This window comes from Scleropages formosus, chromosome 6, assembly GCF_900964775.1.
Source record: "Scleropages formosus chromosome 6, fSclFor1.1, whole genome shotgun sequence".
Taxonomy (NCBI): Eukaryota; Metazoa; Chordata; class Actinopteri; order Osteoglossiformes; family Osteoglossidae; genus Scleropages; species Scleropages formosus.
The window spans coordinates 22913782-22934714 of NC_041811.1; the positions used below are offsets into that span (position 1 = coordinate 22913782).

A 20933-nucleotide genomic window follows, 5' to 3' on the forward strand; every position below is an offset into this window, starting at 1 on the left:
CTGTTACAAATAGCTGAAAAATATGTAAATCACCCTATTCCAGTATCGGGCAAAGGCCTGGCACATTGGTAGTCACGGAAACTGAGGTCACAGGGGGCTAAGTCATCCAAGCACATAACCTGAGCAAGCTTCAGCATCAGTAATATTCTGTCAGTGAGCCAAATGGTTGGCAGATGTGCCCCCCGACTCAGCTACTTCCTTGAGCAGCCGTGGTGCTCCTTACTCAGAACAGAAAGGTACCCCAATGTGAGTTTCTATCCAAGGTCAAGTATCAGAGCACATCCACCTGAAGGCTTTAAGAGTTTTGAAAAGCATATGTTTTGACAGTATGTATGGGTACTTTGCTCCATCACAGCTTTGGACAGAGAGAACAAATAAAATCTGCAGTAGAGATTATTTTATTTTTGAATGCTGCGGTCCACATTTAGTTATGAAAGCAGCATTTAAGGCTTGATCGCTTTATGACTTAGAGGCACACGTGAATCTAGGGCTGTGGTGCACGCTTAGCTGTGGCCGGTGGCTTCCCAGCATCCCATCCACTACCATAGCTGTGCATCTGAGCTTTTCAGTTCAAATGAAGCAGTTTCAACATACATAGCCATGGGCCCCTCAGGACACTTACAACTTTGGTGTTACTACAAGGCAATTCGACCTTGTAGTCCAGCTACGGTAGAGGTCAATATGCCAATCAGTTTGTGTAGGTCAGTAAGCATTATCTTCAAAAGTGTATTATGTGTATTCAAATTCATGGTAAAATTGCACTTTTGACAGAAAGAGCAGGAGAAAAAAATATTGACGTCTGCAATTCTCCTGCCCTCCGGGATAGATACTTCACTCTGCATTTGTTATTGCTCCATTGAGCTCATTGATCCTTCCACTGAAACAGTAGGGAGGCGGTGACCTGCTGAACGTTTCCTGTAGACAGGCCTATGTCCCACCGTGAGGATGGATAAACACTCCACCCTTCACCCAGAATTACCCTCACCTCCCACCCATCTTATGGGTTCCTTCTGCCCCACATTGTGCAGAGCCAGTTTGTCACTCAACGCCTGCCCCCAGTTCACCTCTCCAATTAAGCACCTGCACATCGATGTACAGCAGAAGTCACACCTGGGGCCCTTCGAGAGTGATCAGATAGAAAAAACTATCCTTATAATCGTACATCATACATCAATCCTTCAAACATTTTCCAGTAGAGTCACTTTGCCGAGACGGAGTCGTGGACAGCAGGAGACACCTGTGTGAAACATGGATGGTTGGTCTTTAAACTGATAACATACCTTTATGAAGTGCAGGAACTTCACTGACTGATTTGGTTTCCATATAATGTTTTACAACAGGATGAACATGGGTAATTTTGCCCCATAAATAATGTTATGAATGTAAGAAAAATGCAGTCAACAGATCTTGCTTTGCAGGAGGGTGCGTTGGCACAGTGAGTTTAGTCGGCTCAGACTCTCTGGCTGGTCTGGGGTGCGAGACCTGCTTGGGGTGCCTTGCGACGGACTAGTGTCCCGCCCTGGGTGTGTCCCCTCCCCCTTCAGCCTTGCACCCTATGTTGCCGGGTTAGGCTCCGACTCGCTGCGACCCTGCTCGGGATAAGCGGTTTCCGTTACTCTGTGTCTGTGTGTGTGTGTGTGTGAGAGAGAGAGAGAGCGAGATCTTGCTCTGACTTTCATGACTAACCAAAAAATCTCAGTGTGAGTGTTCCACTATGGCTCTGGATTCATACAGTATACAACAAATTAGAATCACCCACTTTTTGTAAATTGGATGTTCCAACGTTCAGAAAGGAATACATTTCAAAGATATTTCATGAATCCTGTTTTTCCACGGGACGCTTCTTTAGTGATGTTTAACATATTAAAAAAGACCTAGGTAATAATCTAATTCAGCACTGAAAAGTAGTCCTTCCATTATATGTTGTTACAGCCAGCAAGCAGAGCGAAGAACGACACGGGATAGTGGGTTCAAAGCGTACTTTATGTTGCTAAGCAAACAGCAGTGCACTGATCCTGCTGTGAAAACCTATCCAAAAGTTGACCTACTGCCCCTCTCTGCAGGAAAAGATGCCCGCATCTACGTCTACAGACTGAGCTCCCTTAAAAGGGGTTTGGAAGAGAGGCAACTCATCCGTTCCAAGTGCGACAGCAGAGAGAACAAACTTGAAAAAACAAAAGGTGGGTTGGTGCCCCTCTTGTATTTGTCTGCTAAGGTGCTCTTATAACCAGTTTACATGCATGTTGTTTTGCCTTATTCTGTGCAGTATGTTATGACACCAAATCATTATGGCATAATTTTTATCATTTCGGGTCAAACCCATGACACCTTGGCTAATACTTTTGTGTCTCTAGCAAATGAAATCACAGTAATTTTATTCTTAAAGGAATATCTGCATCTGTGTTTGTCAATGATTATAGAAATTCTACTTCTCACTTTCAGTGACAGAGTGCACAGTAAAAAGCTGTTAAAAGTGGCCACACACAGGCACAAACTGATGTATCGCACTCATCGTTGTGCTTTGTGCGATTTAAGTATTGCAGTACTTTTACATAATGGATAAATTAAATAACGAGGATGTACACAATGTATCCTGTGATAGACTGGCATCCTGTCCAGGGTGTACCCCTCTCAGCCTTGTGCCTACTGCGTTCACTGTGACCCTGCTCAGGTCAACCAGTTCGTTAAAATAAAGCACACACACACACACACACACACACACACGTATTTTCGGAACCGCTGGTCCCATACGGGGTCACGGGGAACCGGAGCCTACCCGGCAACACAGGGCATAAGGCCGGAGGGGGAGGGGACACACCCAGGATGGGATGCCAGTCCGTCGCAAGGCACCCCAAGCGGGACTCGAACCCCAGACCCACCGGAGAGCAGGACCGCACCCCCATAATTAAAATAAAGCAGCCCTATACAAATAAATTGAATTGAACTGAATTGAATGGATGGATGGATGGATGGATCATTATTTTCAGTTTAGTTGGTTCAGACTTTACTGGCAAAAAATAATGTAAAACAATGTTATTTAAATTTAATGGGTGATAAAATAGTTTTGGAGTGGTTCTGCTGTCAAAAGTTACGTTTCAGGCAACCTTTATGTCAGAGATGGGCTGCAGTCATTCAGGCTTGGCCTTTCTCGTCAACTGCTCAACAAAAGTCCTGAAGGTTGCTCTTAGGCTGGAGAGCTGTCTTCCATGGAACGTACAGTAGGATTCTAGTAGAAGTAGTAGGAGAGCTCTGGGTAGAACAGACAAACACACATACCCTAAAAGTGTGCTATACTGAGCTCAGCTGAAACAGGGAGATTGATTCCCCACACCCACAATGGTCAGCCGTCGGGGCAGCCGATCTGCGGGAGCCCTGGGTGGGCCTGCCAACTCATTGAGATGGACAACAGGCTGCCAAGCCACAGCATCGATCACTCTGAGCTGTTCTCCTGGTGGCCTCGATCACCAGGCCGCGATCCAGCCGCTCTCTGCTCCTGTAGACTTCTCCCTTCCACTTGCCAACTTTGCTCCAGAATCCTCACAGTGTTTCCCTGCAAGTCCAGATGTTCATGCTTTCAGTCATCTTCTTGCCGCTATTGAGTCTCTCTCTTTTTTCAGTCGCAGCCCACCGACACAGAGACAAACCCATTCCGCAAATCCAATTCCTTGAGACGAGTGCCCAACATTTTCTGTGTTTCCTCATGTATTTTTCAGTCCCTTTGGTCTCTCGGTATATCCAGGGCTAATTTCAGGTGTTTGTTCATTCCCAGTGTGTCCGTGTTTCTCTTAGTTGTGCCCTGAGCTCACATCTCTGAGCCTTTCTCTGAATGTCAGTGTTTGTACAGTGAAAATCCAGTAACAACATGTTCACACACGTCAGTGCAGGTGTTCAGGCAGGTACAATATTGCCAAAGCTGGGTCGGTCAACTCCCTGATGTGGCGCTGTGTTATCGGGTGCAAGTGAATGAGTGGTCCTTGGGGAGTGGAGAGAGTTAAATTTGAGCAAGAGGAGGAATAAATCTTAATGTGGAAGATGAAAGGACAGGCGCAGCACGTGATTTACGGAGGGGAGGCTATAAAAAGCAAATGAATGACTCGAGAGAGAGCGACAGAGAGGCTCTCCGTTACCGAAGAATCCTAGAAACGTTCTGGGGTACTCGCATACTCTGAAAGAGTAATTTGAAGTACTGAGCAAGTTATGGCGCAAGACCATCACATCCACAAACAGAAAACACCGTTCCTCCCAGCGTAAAACTGCACAGCCATGTGAGGTGCTTGCAGTAAACTGGAAATGGCCTCAGAAAACAAGGGCAGCAAATGCAACAAATGTTCTGAATGCAACAAAGACCCTTTGCGAAGAGCTATCGGTTGTGCATATTTCTGCTACAAACAAGAACGCTTTCCCTCTGCAGGCTGCCATTTGTATTCCATTAACACTCACCACGGTGCGGAGCTGCGCATCGTGGCAGCCATCCGCAACAAGCTTCTCCTCATCACTCGGAAACCGCTGCGGCCGGACTGCCTGTGCGCCGTCACCATGGTGACCGGCCCCCCCGATTCACCCGTGGAGGAGTTCCAGTACATAAGGGTAAAAGAGCACTGTGGCACTGCCTTTTCCACCCCTCAGTTAGATCCCCCTGAACTTGCAAGAATTAACCCATCACCACCTATATTCTGTCACTGATGCCAATTCTCATTAGCATAACAAGAGGCGTGTAAAACCCACCCTGGCATCCTGCATCTTGCCAAATAAGGTAACTCAGAGGCACCAAAAAGTGCAGTGTGTACAGCAGCCACACTTGGACTCACAGGACCCAGGTTTGAATCCCACTGCTGCTGTAATACCCCTCGAGCAAGGTAGTTACCCTGGGTTGCCACAGTAAAAAAAAAAAATACCCAACTGTATAAATGGGTAAATCATTTTAAAGTCACTTTGGAAAAAAAGTGTCAGTTAAATTAATAAATGTAATTGATTTTGCATCAGCTGAATCAATGTAATGTAAATTACTCCAATAGTACTACTGGCTTTCATAGCATAACGACCGTAATTAATTCCTGAAGACCGTAAAGTGATGTTCTTGCTCATAAAGTGAATTTTCATTAAAATAACATTTCATTGCTACTAATTTAAATGGAAAAACTAGATAATGCTTTAGTATGTCACAAAAGGGTCACCCATTTTTTCTCCAGACATACAAAATTCCTACCCTTTTTTTTTTAAACATGGAGCAAATTTAATTCAGGTCTGCTCACCTTTAAAACCAGGCTTAAGACTCACATGATTAAAATTGTTCATCCATGAAACATTTTCATATTTCTTTTTCCCTGTCCTTATCATGATAAATCTTAGAATTATTTTTTTTCTTTTTATTTTGTGTGTTTTTAATTTATGTTTATTGTCGAGTCTTAACACTATCAGGGTAGAATACATCTTAAGTATTGACAAAACCTTTCGTTAAACTGAAAGAGGGGGATTTCAGATAGGCTCTTAAGAAACCCCATGAAAAGAAAATGATTCACCAAGAAAAAATAAAATTCCATTTGTATATGCAAAAAACCTCAGTGTCATCAGCACCCACTCCTCTACTGTTCCTGTTCCTCTGTTGTCAGGAGATCTGTCTGTGCGACCCGCCGGTGGTCATGGCGCTGGTAGATGGGCCGACAGGGGAAAACGACAATATGATCTGTGTGGCCTACAAGCATCAGTTCGACCTCATCAATGAGAGCACGGGAGAGGCCTACCGACTGCACCACGTGGATGCCAGCAGGGTCAGTTCTCCTCATGCCATAGCCGCCACTTGCCTGCACAGACAAAGAGCAGGCAAAGCATGGCAGCCATACAACAATTGCTTATGTCACCCTGCCAGATGTTCCTGCTGTTCACGTCAAATATATTAGCAAAACTGCAATGGACATATGGATCCTAAAATAAGATATTATTCAAAACATCTATTTCCTATGAAAGTATAAAATACCAAATAATTTTTACCTGGTTGAATATTTTATGAAAAAAATGCATGTTTATTTGTATAACTTAATTTTTATCAAGAGCATTAAAGCAGTGTCTTTGGCCATGCACATCTATTATTCCAGGTAAACTTTGTAGCAGCCATTGATGTGTACGAAGACGGTGAAGCTGGTCTTTTGTTGTGCTACAATTGTGAGTATTTACAGCCTTTATGATTATTCCCTTATTTAGCTGATGCCTTTGTCCACTGTATACATAGAAAAATATATATTATCTATATATTTATTATATTATAATGATAAATATTAGCTATATTAAAATTAAAGTAATATATATTATATATTACTTTATATTATAATTTATAGTATTTTTTTATGTAATAATACATATTATTATGATAAATATATCATTGCTTTATATATATATATATATAAAACAATGATGGCAGTCCAGTATAGAAGTACTCTGCTAATACTTTTCTCAAAAGATGATTATTTCTATTGTTTTTTTGCAGCAATGACCCCACAAGTTCACAATGAATTGAATATTTGAATTATCTGTGTGCTTTATTTTAGGGATACTGACATGTTTTGTTTATATTCCGCAGATATCTGTTACTATAAGAAAGTGTGTCCATTCAATGGAGTGACACCAATGATTCAGTCCAACACTTCAGATTTTCACTTCAGCTGGAACCAGATGCCTAATTCCATTGGTATGCAATTATAAATTACCTATCTTGTTATGTAACAACACATTTGCATACTGTTCCGCACAAGAAAAACTGACTAAGGTTTCTTGTTTGGCCATTCTTATTTTTGCGTTTTTTTGAAAAATCAGAATTTTTGTCAAAAGTAGGGCCTCTGTAAGTACGGCAATGTCCTTTGCCAAAGCTATGCCCGGTAAAGTTATGGTGTAATGGGCAGCAAAGAAGGTTGCTGGTTCAAGTCCATCTGAAGAACTGTTGATCAGGGTGCTCAACCTGAATTGCACCACTATAATCCAGCATTATGAAGGTATAAAAGTGTATAAAAGCCCAAAACATACTCATTCAAGGGGGTGGTGCAGTGGGTTTAGTTGGGGCCTGTTGTGTGGTGGGTCTGGGGTTTGAGGCCTGCTTGGGGTGCCCTGAAGTGGACTGGTGTCCTGCCCTGGGTGTGTGCCTGGCCCCATGCACCAGGTCAGGCTCTAGCCTGCTGTGGGCCAAGCAGTTGTAGACTGTGTGTGTGTGTGTGTGTGTGTGTGAGTGTGTGAGAGTTACTCAAACATATGACCTGACACAGTGTACTCTGTTTTGCTGCTTGTCATGTCTAAAAAAGAATCAAAAAATGCAGTGGGTTGTTTCAGAAGAAAAGGAATGCTCTAATGAGAATGTCCAGTTAATCAGCTAGGATGCAATAACATTTCATCCCAATATGGTTTTATACTCGAAGAGTGAGCAGATTGTGTACTCTGTAGAATCAACGGTGCTGTTTGAGGATGCTGTTGGGGAGGCACTTCAATGGAAAATGTTAAAGTATGTAGATTTGGTGGCAAAAGGAAGGGACTGTGGGTGGCTGGCACATATTAGACCAATTGAAGCTGGCATTAGGGGGTTTGTGGCTAAATCAGCTACATGACTCCTGGTGGAATTCGGTATGCTCATTAAGTTTGACATTAAAGAATCTGTCTGGGGCTGCTGAGAAGGCTAGTCAGTAACTGTGGATGAGAAGGGAGCAGTTTAGTTGGGGCTCCAGGTCAGAGAGCAATTTCTATTGTTTTATTAAGGTAGCCAGGAGACTTGTGGTTAGTGGGGGGAGTGTAGATCGGCTTTTTGGTACTATGTAGGGAGGTGTGATGTTGGTTTTGGTTACAATGGTTTGAGTTACGGTGATTAGTGCAATTGGTGGGTTTGCTCTGGTTGGAGGGTGTCTGGCTTGTATGTGGAGGGGGTGGGTCTATGGCGCTAGACCTCATTGTTGAGCCTTTCTGACGTGCTGTGTGCCTCACTCAGTGAAACACCGACAAAGAGAGATACTCCCTTGATAACCTCAATGAAATACTAATTCTGCCACCATGTGGGTCGATGTGGTGTTTGTGGAGGAAATCAAGCCTCTTAGTGCTGAGTCGTGGAGATTTATGATGTCATTGTCTCATGTTTTCTCCGGGGCTTTATGAACAAGGTGGTGAAGTCTATGGAACTGGGCCTAGTGTGCAGCCCTTGACATAAGCGCACAGAATGTATCGTCTTGTATGTTGAATGTGTTTTTTTTCCAGAATTACCAGTGGGACTTTTTATTTGTCGAAATGTAAATTAATTTCCATTAAATCTGTAAGTTTACTGTTTAAAAATTACTATTTCTTTTGATTTTTGTATTTCTGCTCTGCTAAATCCAAACATGTAACTTGCTGCACTAACCACAATTTTTAAGGCTGAGCACAATACCTGAATGCTGTTTTTGCTTCGGGTTTCCAGTGTGCGCATTCCCCTACATCTTGGCATTCACGACAGACTCCATTGAAATCCGTCTGGTGGTGAACGGAAACCTGGTGTACACTGCCGTGGTGCCGGGGCTACAGCTGACCGCATCACGGGTGAGAGAGCCCGCAAACACGGGCCAGCCGCATCTCTGCAGCGCGGAAGAACACCAGTCACTGCTGCAGCATCCAACACCACCCAGTCTCTCATGACTGCAGCACCCACTGCAGGAACACTCAGTCCGTCTGCCTTCACCGCGGCATCTGTCTCTGCATCTCGTCACCGCAGCACCTAGTAATGCCCGTCTTCCTCATACGACCGCAGTACACTCAAATAATACCCTGCTCCTCATTAGGAAACTCCGCCATGAAGGTGCAAGACTAAATGTCTGCAGTAACTGAAAACAATTCAGCTGTGACAGTTTTGCCTGATTTTAGTGTATTTCAACCTTTCCCTCCCCCTCTTGTTCCCTCTTTTGTTCCCTCTCGCTGCAGTCTGACATCTACTTTGTGTCTTCTGCACCTCTGAACGCAGCCTCCAACTGCAGCTCCAGGGACACCAGCTCTCAAAGTTCCCCGCAGACACCGACTGCTTACGAGATGCCCGTCTTCCCGTCGCCGCTGGGAGACGGTAAGCTCCCCCCCCCCGGCCGAAAGGATCAGAAAGGACGTACGTCCACAGGGCTTGCCCTGTTCGGCCTTTGAGAGGCTGCAGCGGTTCCAGCTTCAGTGCATTTGCAGTGTGTCTTTTCCAAGGAGGTGCTTGATGAGGAGGCGGAAAAAGTGGTTCTTAGAGAGGAACACCCGACTGTTAGTCTCTGAAAAGCGGTGCGCTCCTCAGAGGTACAAAGGAGCTGGAAGAATAAAGGTATTGCGGAGTTCAGTGACAGTCTGCTTGCTGGAAACAGAAGAAGAAGGAGACCGAGAGAGGCTGAATTTATTGTTGAAGATGAAACGGCTGTAACGTTGCACAGTCATGCTGTTCGGCTCACGGCGGAGCTGCCATGCCGCACCGCTTATATTTGTTCTGAATAAACTTTGGCCTCATGCAGAAGAGAATGGGACAACGATATGTATGAGAACATCGGTTTTAAAATGCCTCTCAGAACCTTGGAGGAATCTACAGTGTGTGCTGTAACCCTGGGCCCTCCTCAGGTAGGGAAACTGGTTGAGAGGCATGCGATGCTATTTCATAAATGGCAAAGGAAGAGGAGCTTTGCACCTATCGGAGAGCCAGAATGAAGTCTGCTGTGCCTTCAGAGTTCCTACAAGTAAGACTGCATTCCCCCCGGATTTGCCCTTTCCAGAGCTCATGGGGTGCAACTCCCCTTCACCGACTAGGAGCATACGGCCTTGTAATTAAAGCCTCGTTGAGTCATTAGGTGCCAGCTGCTGGTTAGTGACAGGTTTGCAGCGAATGAGGGTGGGGATGGAGGGAGAACGTGACACTTAGGTAGTAAACAAACAGGGTCATCTGGGGGGAATGCGTGCGTGTTGGTGGGGTGCCTCTATTTCTCGTAGAGAGTCAATGGTTGAGCGACAAAAGAAGCTGAAATCTCAGACTTCTTCCAAGGACACAGCACCTAAACCATCTTGTAGGTAATTAAATGCTCACACACGCTCATACAAACTGCAGATTATTCAGAGGTTTTAAGACGAACACACACATTTTCAACAACCTGAATGGGTAGAGTGGGGGTGCGCGGGCGCACTGGTGCAGCGGGCTTGACTGGGTCCCGCTCTCTGGTGGGTCTGGGGTTCAAGTCCCACTTGGGGTGCCTTGTGATGGACTGGCGTCCTGTCCTGGCTGTGTCCCCTTCCCCTCCAGCCTTGTGCCCTGTGTTGCCAGATTAGGCTCTTGTTCGCCTTGACCCCACTTGGGACAAGTGGTTTCAGCCTGTGTGGGTAGAAGCATATTTTGGTGAATTAGTAGGAATACACAGCGATGCTCTAGTGGGTGTTACTGCTACAATAAGGTAATAGAAGAGGTCCCGACTGTACTTGCTGAAGAAGCCCGTTCCTGTTTCTATTCAAGACAATGGGTTGTGTTTCTGTAACCATATAACCTGGTCCAAGATATAGTGACCCTTCCACCACAAATTAAGAGCAGGGTTGTAAAAGAAGTGGAATGAAAATGGGTTTGTAAGCAGAGCTCAAGTTCTAGGTGATGTGCTTGCACTCATGGGGCAGTAGAAGATAATGTTGTGTCCCTCACATGTAGGCAATGTACCTGATTCTAAAGGTTAATCCTTTAAAGGAGTTCTGAATTTTAAATGCAGGTAACTGATAAAATCAATAAATCAATGTCAGCACAAAGGCTTTAAGGTCATGCCTTGGGCTCAGCAAAGCAGAAGCGGAAATGAACGGAGACTCCTAAAAGTGATCGATCCAGAGCGCTTTGTCCCAGTGCAGCCGAAGCCTCTTAAAAACGGAGAGCTTGTCCTCTGAGCTCCCAGGGGGTGCACCCTTTGCACGAAGGTTGTTCCCAGACCTTGAGTGCCGTAAATCAGGAATTCACTTTACGGGGAATTTTTTATGTACACATTAATTTCATCTCGTGGAACAACCTGTAGCTACAACATATATCTCTACTTTATAATAAAAGCATGCACGCATTTTACGTTTAGCTGACGTTTTTCTCCAAATCAGCTTACAATGTTAAGCTACCTATAGTTATTTACCCATTTATATAGCTGGGTACTTTCATGGAGAAAATGAAGAGAAATACCTTACTCAAGGGTACTACATCTGGAGGTGGGTTTCAAACCTGCAACCTTTGGGATTAAAGGCAGCAGCTCTTAACCACTACGCTACCAATTGCCCCATAGGTCCATGTATCTTGAGTGCCTCCATTATGAACTTCTCAGTTGTATCTTCCATCATGTTCTGGTCCAACACAGAGCAGTGATTTATCTTCTTTACCTCCCATGCTATGTCCTCATACTATGGTTTGACGAGAAGACAGAGCTGTAAAGAGGCTCAGGTGTAACCCACTGGTGGTTCAGCACACATCTGTGGGCCTCACGTATGCTGGACACACACACACTTGATGGAATGTCTCAAAACATTAACCCTAGAGAGGAGGCACACTTAACGGAGGTGCACCATTAAATCAGAGGTGCACCTTCAGAATGCGCATCAAGGTGTGCATCTCACCTCCAGCCCGAGTGCTTAAAGAACGCGAGCTGAGTGACTCCAACCCGGTTACAGGATATGTAGAGGTGCAGTAGGTAATGAATGCTACAATAAGCAATTGACCATTCAAAGCCCCTCTAAGTGTTAATACACTAGGATGCTCCATTTAGTAGGGTACTTAAACACTGTAGAAATTTTTCATAGGCAAGGTGTCGAGGTCAACCTAGCTAAGAGAGAACGCCTGTTGCCTGAAAGCCGGGGTGAGACATTTCTGATGCACATGAGGACTTCATCTTCACTGAAAATCCAGCTATTTAAATGGCCAACAGGATGTGTAAACAGTAAAATACAAGTTCTCGTGGATCAGCTAAGCAGCTTGTTAGCGGAGGATCAAATAAGAAAAAGCAGCAGAGAAAAGACCCCGAAGTTCCTGCATTCGTTGTTTATTCTTCCCTGTATATTTCATGTGTCATAAATGCACTGTTTGTTGTTGTTTTCTTTTAAATATCAGATTCTATTAGGATCCCCTATGGAAGCAAGCTATCCCTGTACATGTCTAAAGAAGCTGAAGGTATTTAAGTGTTCTCCCAACTCTTCAGTACACACTGCTACCGCCTCATTAACATCCTCATTGTTAGGGCGCATTCCTCCTTTCATTCGGATGCATTATGTGAGTATTAAACACCCTCATTTGCCTCATGTCACACGATGGTTTTCAGTAGCTCCACTGATGGAAAGGTGTGTATTGAGAACATGGAGATCAGGGGTGGTGGGGTGGAAGTTGGGGGAACGGAAGCTTCTGGCACAGCATGAACTCAGTACTTTTGTCACTGGCCCCCTCTCTTCTTTGCTGATGGTCCAAGCAGAGGCAACGCAAACTGAGCGAGGAGGCAGTAACAAAGCAGAATATTTTTTCAGCTACTTGTTCCTGTAGTGTATGTGGAACATGAAGGTGTCTGTTGGTGTCATTAAACCATTCCTTATATTATGAATATGACACATTCATAATATAATATGATACTGGGTTCCAGTGTAAGTAATGTGTCTTGTCAGTTTCAAAGTTCATTAATTGATTCAATGGCATTAAATGAAAACAAAGACTATATATAATCGGCATACTTTTCATTGCCATGTGCATAAATCAATCTTTAATATTACATCTTACTTGCAGTCAAATTCTTTATTCTTGGTTTCTCTTTCATCTTGTCTTTGGATTCTTCACTATTTGTCTCTGAAAATCAACGATAATGTATCTATAACAGGAGTGTCTCTGTGTGACAATGTACAATTTCTCCTATTATGATTCTATAATCAAGTTGGTGGTACAAATGTAACAATGTATGTAACGCAATAATGTCTTCCCAGTATCATATTTTCATACTGGAATGGATGTGTGTGCGTCTATATGTATATGTATATATCTATATACATATATATATATATATATTAGGTAATTGCATGTTTGTTGCACTTGATGCTCTTTCTGTGTAATTTTATTTGGATTTATGACCTACAGCCTGTTATATACAAAGTATTGGTTGTGTGTCTGGTTTCCTTCATGGCATATTGGCTTTATTTCACCTTTGGCCTTTTGACATTTTGCACTGAGCTTTGCGCAGTGCAGCCTTGCAAAGATTTACCCTCTTGTTTGTATTAGTAACCCTCCTCCCCTGACAGTCCTGAGAATCAGAGGAGTCTTGTCAGCACCTCCTGGTGGCCATAATAGACTTCATGTTTTGGCCAAATTCTTTGTCGCATCAGGCTGTGAGTGACTTACAAAGTACTGTCAAGACAGTTCAGTTAATGAGTGAGGAGTCATGAAGAGAATCACAAGTTAAAACGACAAATGAAGTCATTTTTCAACATTGCTTCTTTTGTCCGAAAGGAAAATTTCAGCATCTGCTGCAGGGTTTTCTGTCCCCACTGTTGTGTCCATCTATAATGATATCCGATATCATCTCCGCTCTGTAAAGAGTATTGTCTGATGTATGAATTCTTGATTCATGTATGTCAGACTTTGCATGGTTTTTTTCTTCTTCTTCTTTTATTATTATTATTATTATTATTAATTGGTTAAGGACATACGGTATTGTGAATCTCTATAAACTGAAATGATGTGATACTTTTCAAGTTTTTGAGCATGTATTTCAGAGTAAATTTATGTAAGTATTATCAGATTTATAAAATTTTAAAAACCTGAATTGTCACTGGAGACAATAATTTTTCCAGAGAGAAACGGTAGAAACTAAACCTGGCAGCTATATGAGGGACATTACTGTACTCGACGGTGTAATTGTAGTACAATGAACATATTCAGTTTTTAAATGAACTGTATAATTTTCCCGTTTTATCTTTATTATTGAAAAACCCAAGATTCCAAAATTAGTCTTCTCTGATTTTAAAATCATTTTGAGGAACAGAATTTTTGGGATTTTGATTTGGTATTTCTTTTAATTAACTCAATTACAACTGTTGTTCTGTTAGTTCTTTTAAAGACTAAATATGGGAAGTATTACTTAATTATACACTAAAGCCATATTTCCAAATATGTACTAAAAACCTGTGCAAGTGAAACCCCCAAAAAACACATCAGTTATGCTATTCATGAGGGAGGCAGACTGTAAGGTACACAGAAACATAGTCATAAATTCCATTCCATTCCATTCCATCTTCCTCCGCTATCCGGGGCCGGGTCGCGGGGGCAGCAGTCCAAGCAGAGTCCTCCAGACTTCCCTCTCCCCGCACACCTCCTCCAGTTCCTCTGGGGAAACCCCAAGGTGTTCCCAGGCCAGCCGGGAGACATAGTCTCTCCAACATGTCCTGGGTCTGCCCCGAGGCCTCCTCCCAGTGGGACATGCCCGGAACACCTCACCAGGGAGGCGTCCAGGAGGCATCCGGAACAGATGCCCGAGCCACCTCAACTGGCTCCTGTCGATGCGGAGGAGCAGCGGCTCTACTCTGAGCTCCTCCCGGGTGACTGAGCTCCTCACCCTGTCCCTAAGGGTGCGCCCAGCCACCCTGCAGAGGAAACTCATTTCTGCCGCTTGTATCCGCGATCTCATTCTTTCGGTCATGATCCAGAGTTCATGACCATAGGTGAGGGTAGGAATGTAGATTGACCGGTAAATTGAGAGCTTCGCCTTACGACTCAGCTCCTTCTTCAAAACAACAGACTGGTACAATGACCGCATTACTGCGGACGTCGCACCGATCCGTCCGTCAACCTGCCGTTCCATTTTTCCCTCACTCGTGAACAAGACCCTGAGATACTTAAACTCCTCCACTTTAGGGAGCAACTCCCCCCTAACCCAGAGGGGGCAATCCACCTTTTTCCGACTGAGAACCATGGCCTCGGATTTGGAGGTGCTGATTCTCATCCCCGCCGCTTTGCACTCGGCTGCAAACCTCCCCAGTGCACGCTGCAAGTCTTGATTCAATGAAGCCAACAGGACCACATCGTCTGCAAAAAGCAGAGAGGAGATCCTGCGGCCACCAAAACAGACACCCTCCGTTCCCTGGCTGCACCTAGAAATTCTGTCCATGAAGATAATGAACAGAATCGGTGACGAAGGGCAGCCCTGGCGGAGTCCAACATGCACCGGGAACAGGTCTGACTTACTGCCGGCAATGCGAACCAAGCTCCTGCTCCGGTCATACAGGGAACGAACAGCCCGTAGCAGCGAGCCCCAAACCCCATAATCCCGAAGCACCCCCCACAGGATGCCACGAGGGACACGGTCGAATGCCTTCTCCAGGTCCACAAAACACATATGGACTGGTTGGGCAAACTCCCATGAAGCCTCCAACACCCTAGTGAGGGTATAGAGCTGGTCCAGTGTTCCACGGACAGGACGAAAACCGCATTGCTCCTCCTGAATCCGAGGTTCGACTCTCGGTCAGATTCTCCTCTCCAGTACCCCGGCATAGACTTTCCCAGGGAGGCTAAGGAGTGTGATCCCCCTATAGTTGGAACACAATCTCCGGTCCCCCTTCTTAAAAAGAGGGACCACCACCCCGGTCTGCCAGTCCAGAGGCACCGTTCCCGAGCTCCACGCAATGCTGCAGAGGCATGTCAGCCAAGACAGCCCCACAACATCTAGAGACTTGAGAAACTCGGGGCGGATCTCATCCACCCCCGGAGCCTTGCCACCGAGGAGTTTTTTGACTACCTCAGCAACTTCAGCTAGGGTAATGGACGAGTCCCCCTCCAAGTCCCTAGCCTCAGCTTCCTCTACGGAAGGCGTGTCGGAGGGATTGAGGAGATCCTCAAAGTACTCCTTCCACCGCCCGAGAACATCCTCAGCTGAGGTCAGCAGCGCACCACTTCCACTGTAAACAGTGTTTGTGGAACACCGCTTCCCCCTCCTGAGTCGCCGGACGGTTTGCCAGAATCTCTTTGAGGCCGACCGAAAGTCTTCCTCCATGGCCTCGCCAAACTCCTCCCAAGCCCGAGTTTTTGCCGCGGCGACTGCCAGAGCCACGTTCCGTCTGGCCCGTCGGTACCCGTCAGCTGCTTCATGAGTCCCATGAGCCAGCCAGGCCCGATTGAAATCCTTCTTCATCTTAACGGCATCCCTTACCTCCAGTGTCCACCACTGTGTTCGGGGATTGTCACCTCGACAGGCGCCGGAGACTTTATGGCCGCAGCTCCGAACCGCCGCCCCGACAATGGAGGTGTGGAACATAGTCCATTTGGACTCAATGTCCCCAGTCTCCCTCGGGACCTGGTTGAAGCTCTGTCGGAGGTGGGAGTTAAAGACCTCTCTGACAGGGGCCTCCGCCAAACGTTCCCAACAGACCCTCACTATGCGTTTGGGCCTGCCAGGTCTGTCCAGCTTTTTCCCCCGCCATCGAATCCAACTCATCACCAGGTGGTGATCAGTTGACAGCTCAGCCCCTCTCTTCACCCGAGTGTCCAAGACATATGGCCGAAGATCAGAAGAAACGACTACAAAGTCGATCATCGACCTCCGACCTAGGGTGTCCTGGTGCCAAGTGCACTGATGGACACCCTTATGCATGAACATGGTGTTCGTTATGGACAAACCGTGACTAGCACAGAAATCCAATAACAACTCACCGCTCGGGTTCAGATCACGGAGGCCGTTCCTCCCAATCACACCACTCCAGGTGTCACTGTCGCTGCCCACGTGGGCGTTAAAGTCCCCCAGTAGAACGACAGAGTCCCCAGTGGGAGCGCTTTCCTGCACGCCCCCCAGGGACTCCAAAAAGGCCGGGTACTCTACACTGCCGCTAGGCGCATAAGCAGAAACGACAGTGAGAGACCGTTCCCTGACCCGAAGGCGCAGGGAGATGACCCTCTCATTCACCAGGGTAGACTCCAACACACGGCGGCTGAACTGGGCTGCTATTAATAAGCCCACACCCGCCCGCCGCCTCTCACCCTGGGCAACGCCAGAATAGTGGAGAGTCTACCCCTGGTCGAAAAGAGTGGTTCCAGAACCCAAGCTGTGAGTGGAAGTGAGCCTGACTATATCTAGACGGTATCTCTCAACCTCCCACACCAGCTCAGGCTCCTTTCCCGCCAGTGAGGTGACATTCCAAGTCCCAAAAACCAGAGTTGGCGCCCGAGGTTTGGGTCGGCCAGGCACTCGGCCCCGACCACCGCCCAAATCACAACGCACTAGCCCCTTACGGTCTCTCCGGCAGGTGGTGAGCCCACCGAAGAGTGGCTCCATGTCATGGCTTCGGGCTGAGCCCGGCCAGGCCCCGTAGGCATAGACCTGGCCACCAGGCGCTCGCACGCGAGCCCCCCCCCCAAGGCCTGGCTCCAGGGTGGGGCCTCGGTGACCCCATACTGGGCGGGGTAAACGAAAGCCTTGGTCTAATTGTCATCATAAGGGGCTTTTGAACCGCACTTTGTCTCGTCTGTCATCCAGGACCTGTTTGCCATGGGAGACCCTACCAGGGGCATATAGCCCCAGGCAACATAGCTCCTGGAATCATTCAGGCACTCAAACCCCTCTACCATGGTAAGGTGGTGGTTCAAGAAGGGGTAATCATAAATGTAAACTCGTAATTTTACTCATTTAATTTTAGGGAAGATTTTTTTTTTTATCTGACTCTTTACTTTGTTTTACAATAATTATTTATTAATGCTTTGCCTTTTTTGTTGGAATGACACAACTTGAACATTAACATAAAGAAAACAGTTTTTCTCTGGGATTGGACTTTGAATTAGGTTTCAGAAGTTAAAATCACGCTACAATGTGCTGCCAGGGTCTTTAATTTTTAACGTCTAGCAAGAAAGACCAGTGTTCTTCACCACCTCTTCATTTCTTGTTTCTCCATCTCTCTTCACCTCACTCTCTTGCTGTGCACCTTTGTCACTGTGGCATCCAGGCCTTACTTATTCCGCTGTCTGTCTTTTTTCGAAAGGTGAGGTGCAGTCCAAACACATCTTCAAAATCCCCCTCAGCAACCTGGTGGGCCGCAGCATTGAGAGACCGCTCAAGTCACCGCTGGTCAACAAGGTGATGACCGCACCGGCGCCCAGTGTGGTCGCACCCTCACCCCTCACTCCGGCGTCGCACTCCCTCTCGCTGTCGCGCATGGAGATCAAGGAGATCGCCAGTCGAACACGCAAGGAGCTGCTGGGTGAGAACATGCATTGAACAGACCCTGTACCTACCACAAATGTGCCTCATGACTTTCTCGTTATAAATCTAAACACGTCACCTGCACAGATAATGTCCACGTCACTCACTTTTACCTGTCCTTCACCAGGCCTTACCGAGGAGCCGAGCAGCAAGTCGGAGAACACAGGGAAGCAGAGGAAGATGAGCAAGAAGCTGGTGGAGGACGAGCCAAAGACGAGGGCATTAAGATCGACCAGCAGCGACAGGTGAGAGGCGCCACATCTACTAGAAATCGAAATATAAGACGTGGTACCGCATTACTGAAAAGAAGAAATATTAGAATGTACTCTGTTTTATGGGATCACCAGAAGTTAATGAGGGTTATGGCACTGACCGTGTTTAGTACACACAACACACACACACTGGCTGAAGCCGCTTGTCCCAATCGGGGTCACGGTGAACCGGAGCCTAACCTGCCAACGCAGGACATAAGGCTGATGGGGGGGGGGGACACACAACCAGGACGGGACGCCACTCCATCGCAAGGCACCCCAAGCGGGACGCAAACCCCAGGCCCACCAGAGAGCAGGACCCAGTCAAAGCCGCTGTGCCACTGCTCCCCCAACCCCTGTTTAGTAATTAGTTCTATTTTAACAGCATCACATGGTGATTGTGTGCTTTAAATTTATATTTCTTTCTCTAGTCATCACCTTACCCAACACAACTCACATGGCAGCATGTTGAAGCGCATGTTACAAAATCCAGATGCCTTCTGGCCAAACACTGCACAGATGAGTGCTGTAAGGTAACGCTGCTGTAAAATAATGTAAAGGAGGCACTGACTGCACGTGACTAAATCGTGTGGGGTTATCTCAAAACGTGAAATTGAAATAATGAAAGACATGTGCAGAGTGATATAAGTCGAAAGACAAAATCAGTCCAATGCAAACTCTTCCAAATGGCTCCATGAGCCCAGGAGCCCCTTCACGAATGCAGACCTCATCCTGACCTTCACGTGTTGCCTCACTCTGCATATTCCCCCTCGGCCAGAAAGAAAAAACACGGGAAGGCTGAACATTTGACTCTGGAAATGTCGTCCCTGCCATTTAGATGAGGGTTTCATTTAGGGGTAGAAGTCTGGTATTTGAGTGTCTCCCTTTGTCTCATGAGTACAGTGGATCCAGAGGACTGGGTCATTGCCAAAGGTGAACACTCCAACACCATGTTTGCGCTTCAGCGTAACCGTAGCACCTGGAGTTGCACTTGGACGTATGAATTAACCCTTGCTCTTCCAGCACATAACCGTACACTGGATGCATCTTGCAAATGCCTTCATCCCTCAAGGATTTTCACTAATAACTACAGAGTCGTAACAAAAGCGCAACAACTGGTACTCTAGAGGTCCAAAACTAATACTTTTAGTATTAGCAAGTCATGTAACCACTCATTTACTATGTCTGACATTTTGCTGAACAAATAAAGTCCTTATGAGTACTCAAGTAACAGTTCATAATAATTTAGTTTCTTGAGTTTCTTGGTTGCTTCTTAATTGATGCTGCCCTCAGTGCTCCTTTCTCGCCAAGCTGGTCCGAGTACTGTGTCACTGCGACCGCGGGAGGATGATGGGAACGTTAATGGTGTCCCTGCAGGGTGGGCTCGGAGTTGGCAGACACGGACTCAGATGCCGCACGACACTGCTCGTCCAGCTCGGAAGCGGAGGCGGAGCGTGTGGAGATGCGGGCGGAGGTGCGCGAGGAGAGCCCTCCGCTCACCAGCCCCTTCGCCCTCACGTCCTCTTTCGAAGAGGAGGTCCTGGACTTGAAATGAAGACAATCCGGACAGCACTTCTGCATTCCTCCCTTCAGTATGCCTGCTCGTACTGCTCAAACATGCAACCTCCCGATGCGTTTGCCACACCGGTCAAACCATCAGGGGTTTGGTTGTAACCAGAGCTCACCAGTGAAATGATTGAAGGCAGTGGTACACTTTGTGCTACATGTAAAAAATGACAAAAATTCTAAAGTAGTTATTAATTTTCTAGATGAATATGGCTTAACGCTTTGCAATATATTACATGGTAAAGTATAGAGAATTATTTGTAGTACACTATATATACATATATATGTGTGTGTGTGCATACATATATATATTTAAATACATTCATGCATAAATACATATTATATATTATTTCCGGCCCTCCTTATGTTTCTGTGCTATACGTGTCATTCAAAAGGGAAGCTAAAGGTGCCATTTTCCATCTGTTCTTCTGAACTTTCTACATTCCACTGCCCATTTTACCAACTGTTTGTTGAAAGTTGAATATACACTTTATGGTGATCAAAACACTTAGTGTTTCATAGTAGAAATCATATAATCAATAAACCTTTCCACACCAAAAAAAAAAGTATATATATATATACAGTATATATATTTATTCCTTGACTGAGAAAAAAAAAATGCTTACACTAAAAACTAAGCCTTTTTAACTTGATAAGCCAGAGATGTTATTACACTAAAACACTGAGGAATTCAGTAAGGTCTCATAAACCTGAATGTGATATCTCAGTGGGGTGTAAAACCTGCATGTGATATCAAAGCTATTCTGGCATTGTTTTTCTTGGCTTGGGATATCTCAAACCAAAGGATTTACTGCCATCTCCCATCCACACAGTTTTTTTCTTTAATTCCCACATTCATGTTTGACACAGAAGTGGAAAAGGGCTGATGTCTTAATGTGTGTGAGATGTTCTGCTCAGGTGGGAGGTCTCTTCTCAG

General features: G+C 45.7%; 1 protein-coding gene across 5 annotated transcripts in view; it reads left to right on the forward strand.

Annotated features, from left to right (window-relative positions):
• garnl3 (GTPase activating Rap/RanGAP domain like 3) overlaps positions 1-20547 on the forward strand; it is a 97516-nt gene extending 76969 nt beyond the window's left edge. For 3 of the 5 annotated variants that reach the window (XM_018740469.2, XM_018740470.2, XM_018740471.2), the window contains exons 21-31: positions 2064-2180; positions 4412-4587; positions 5610-5768; positions 6093-6159; positions 6575-6682; positions 8423-8541; positions 8920-9055; positions 12071-12130; positions 17959-18177; positions 18307-18424; positions 19808-20547. In XM_018740469.2, the coding sequence (XP_018595985.1) occupies positions 2064-2180; positions 4412-4587; positions 5610-5768; positions 6093-6159; positions 6575-6682; positions 8423-8541; positions 8920-9055; positions 12071-12130; positions 17959-18177; positions 18307-18424; positions 19808-19985 (1457 nt within the window). In that variant the 3' untranslated portion in view covers positions 19986-20547. The remainder of the gene's footprint in view (positions 1-2063; positions 2181-4411; positions 4588-5609; positions 5769-6092; positions 6160-6574; positions 6683-8422; positions 8542-8919; positions 9056-12070; positions 12131-17958; positions 18178-18306; positions 18425-19807) is intronic. The other 2 variants (XM_018740472.2, XM_018740473.2) reach the window with 1 other exon arrangement.
• The last annotated feature ends 386 nt before the right edge of the window (positions 20548-20933 follow it).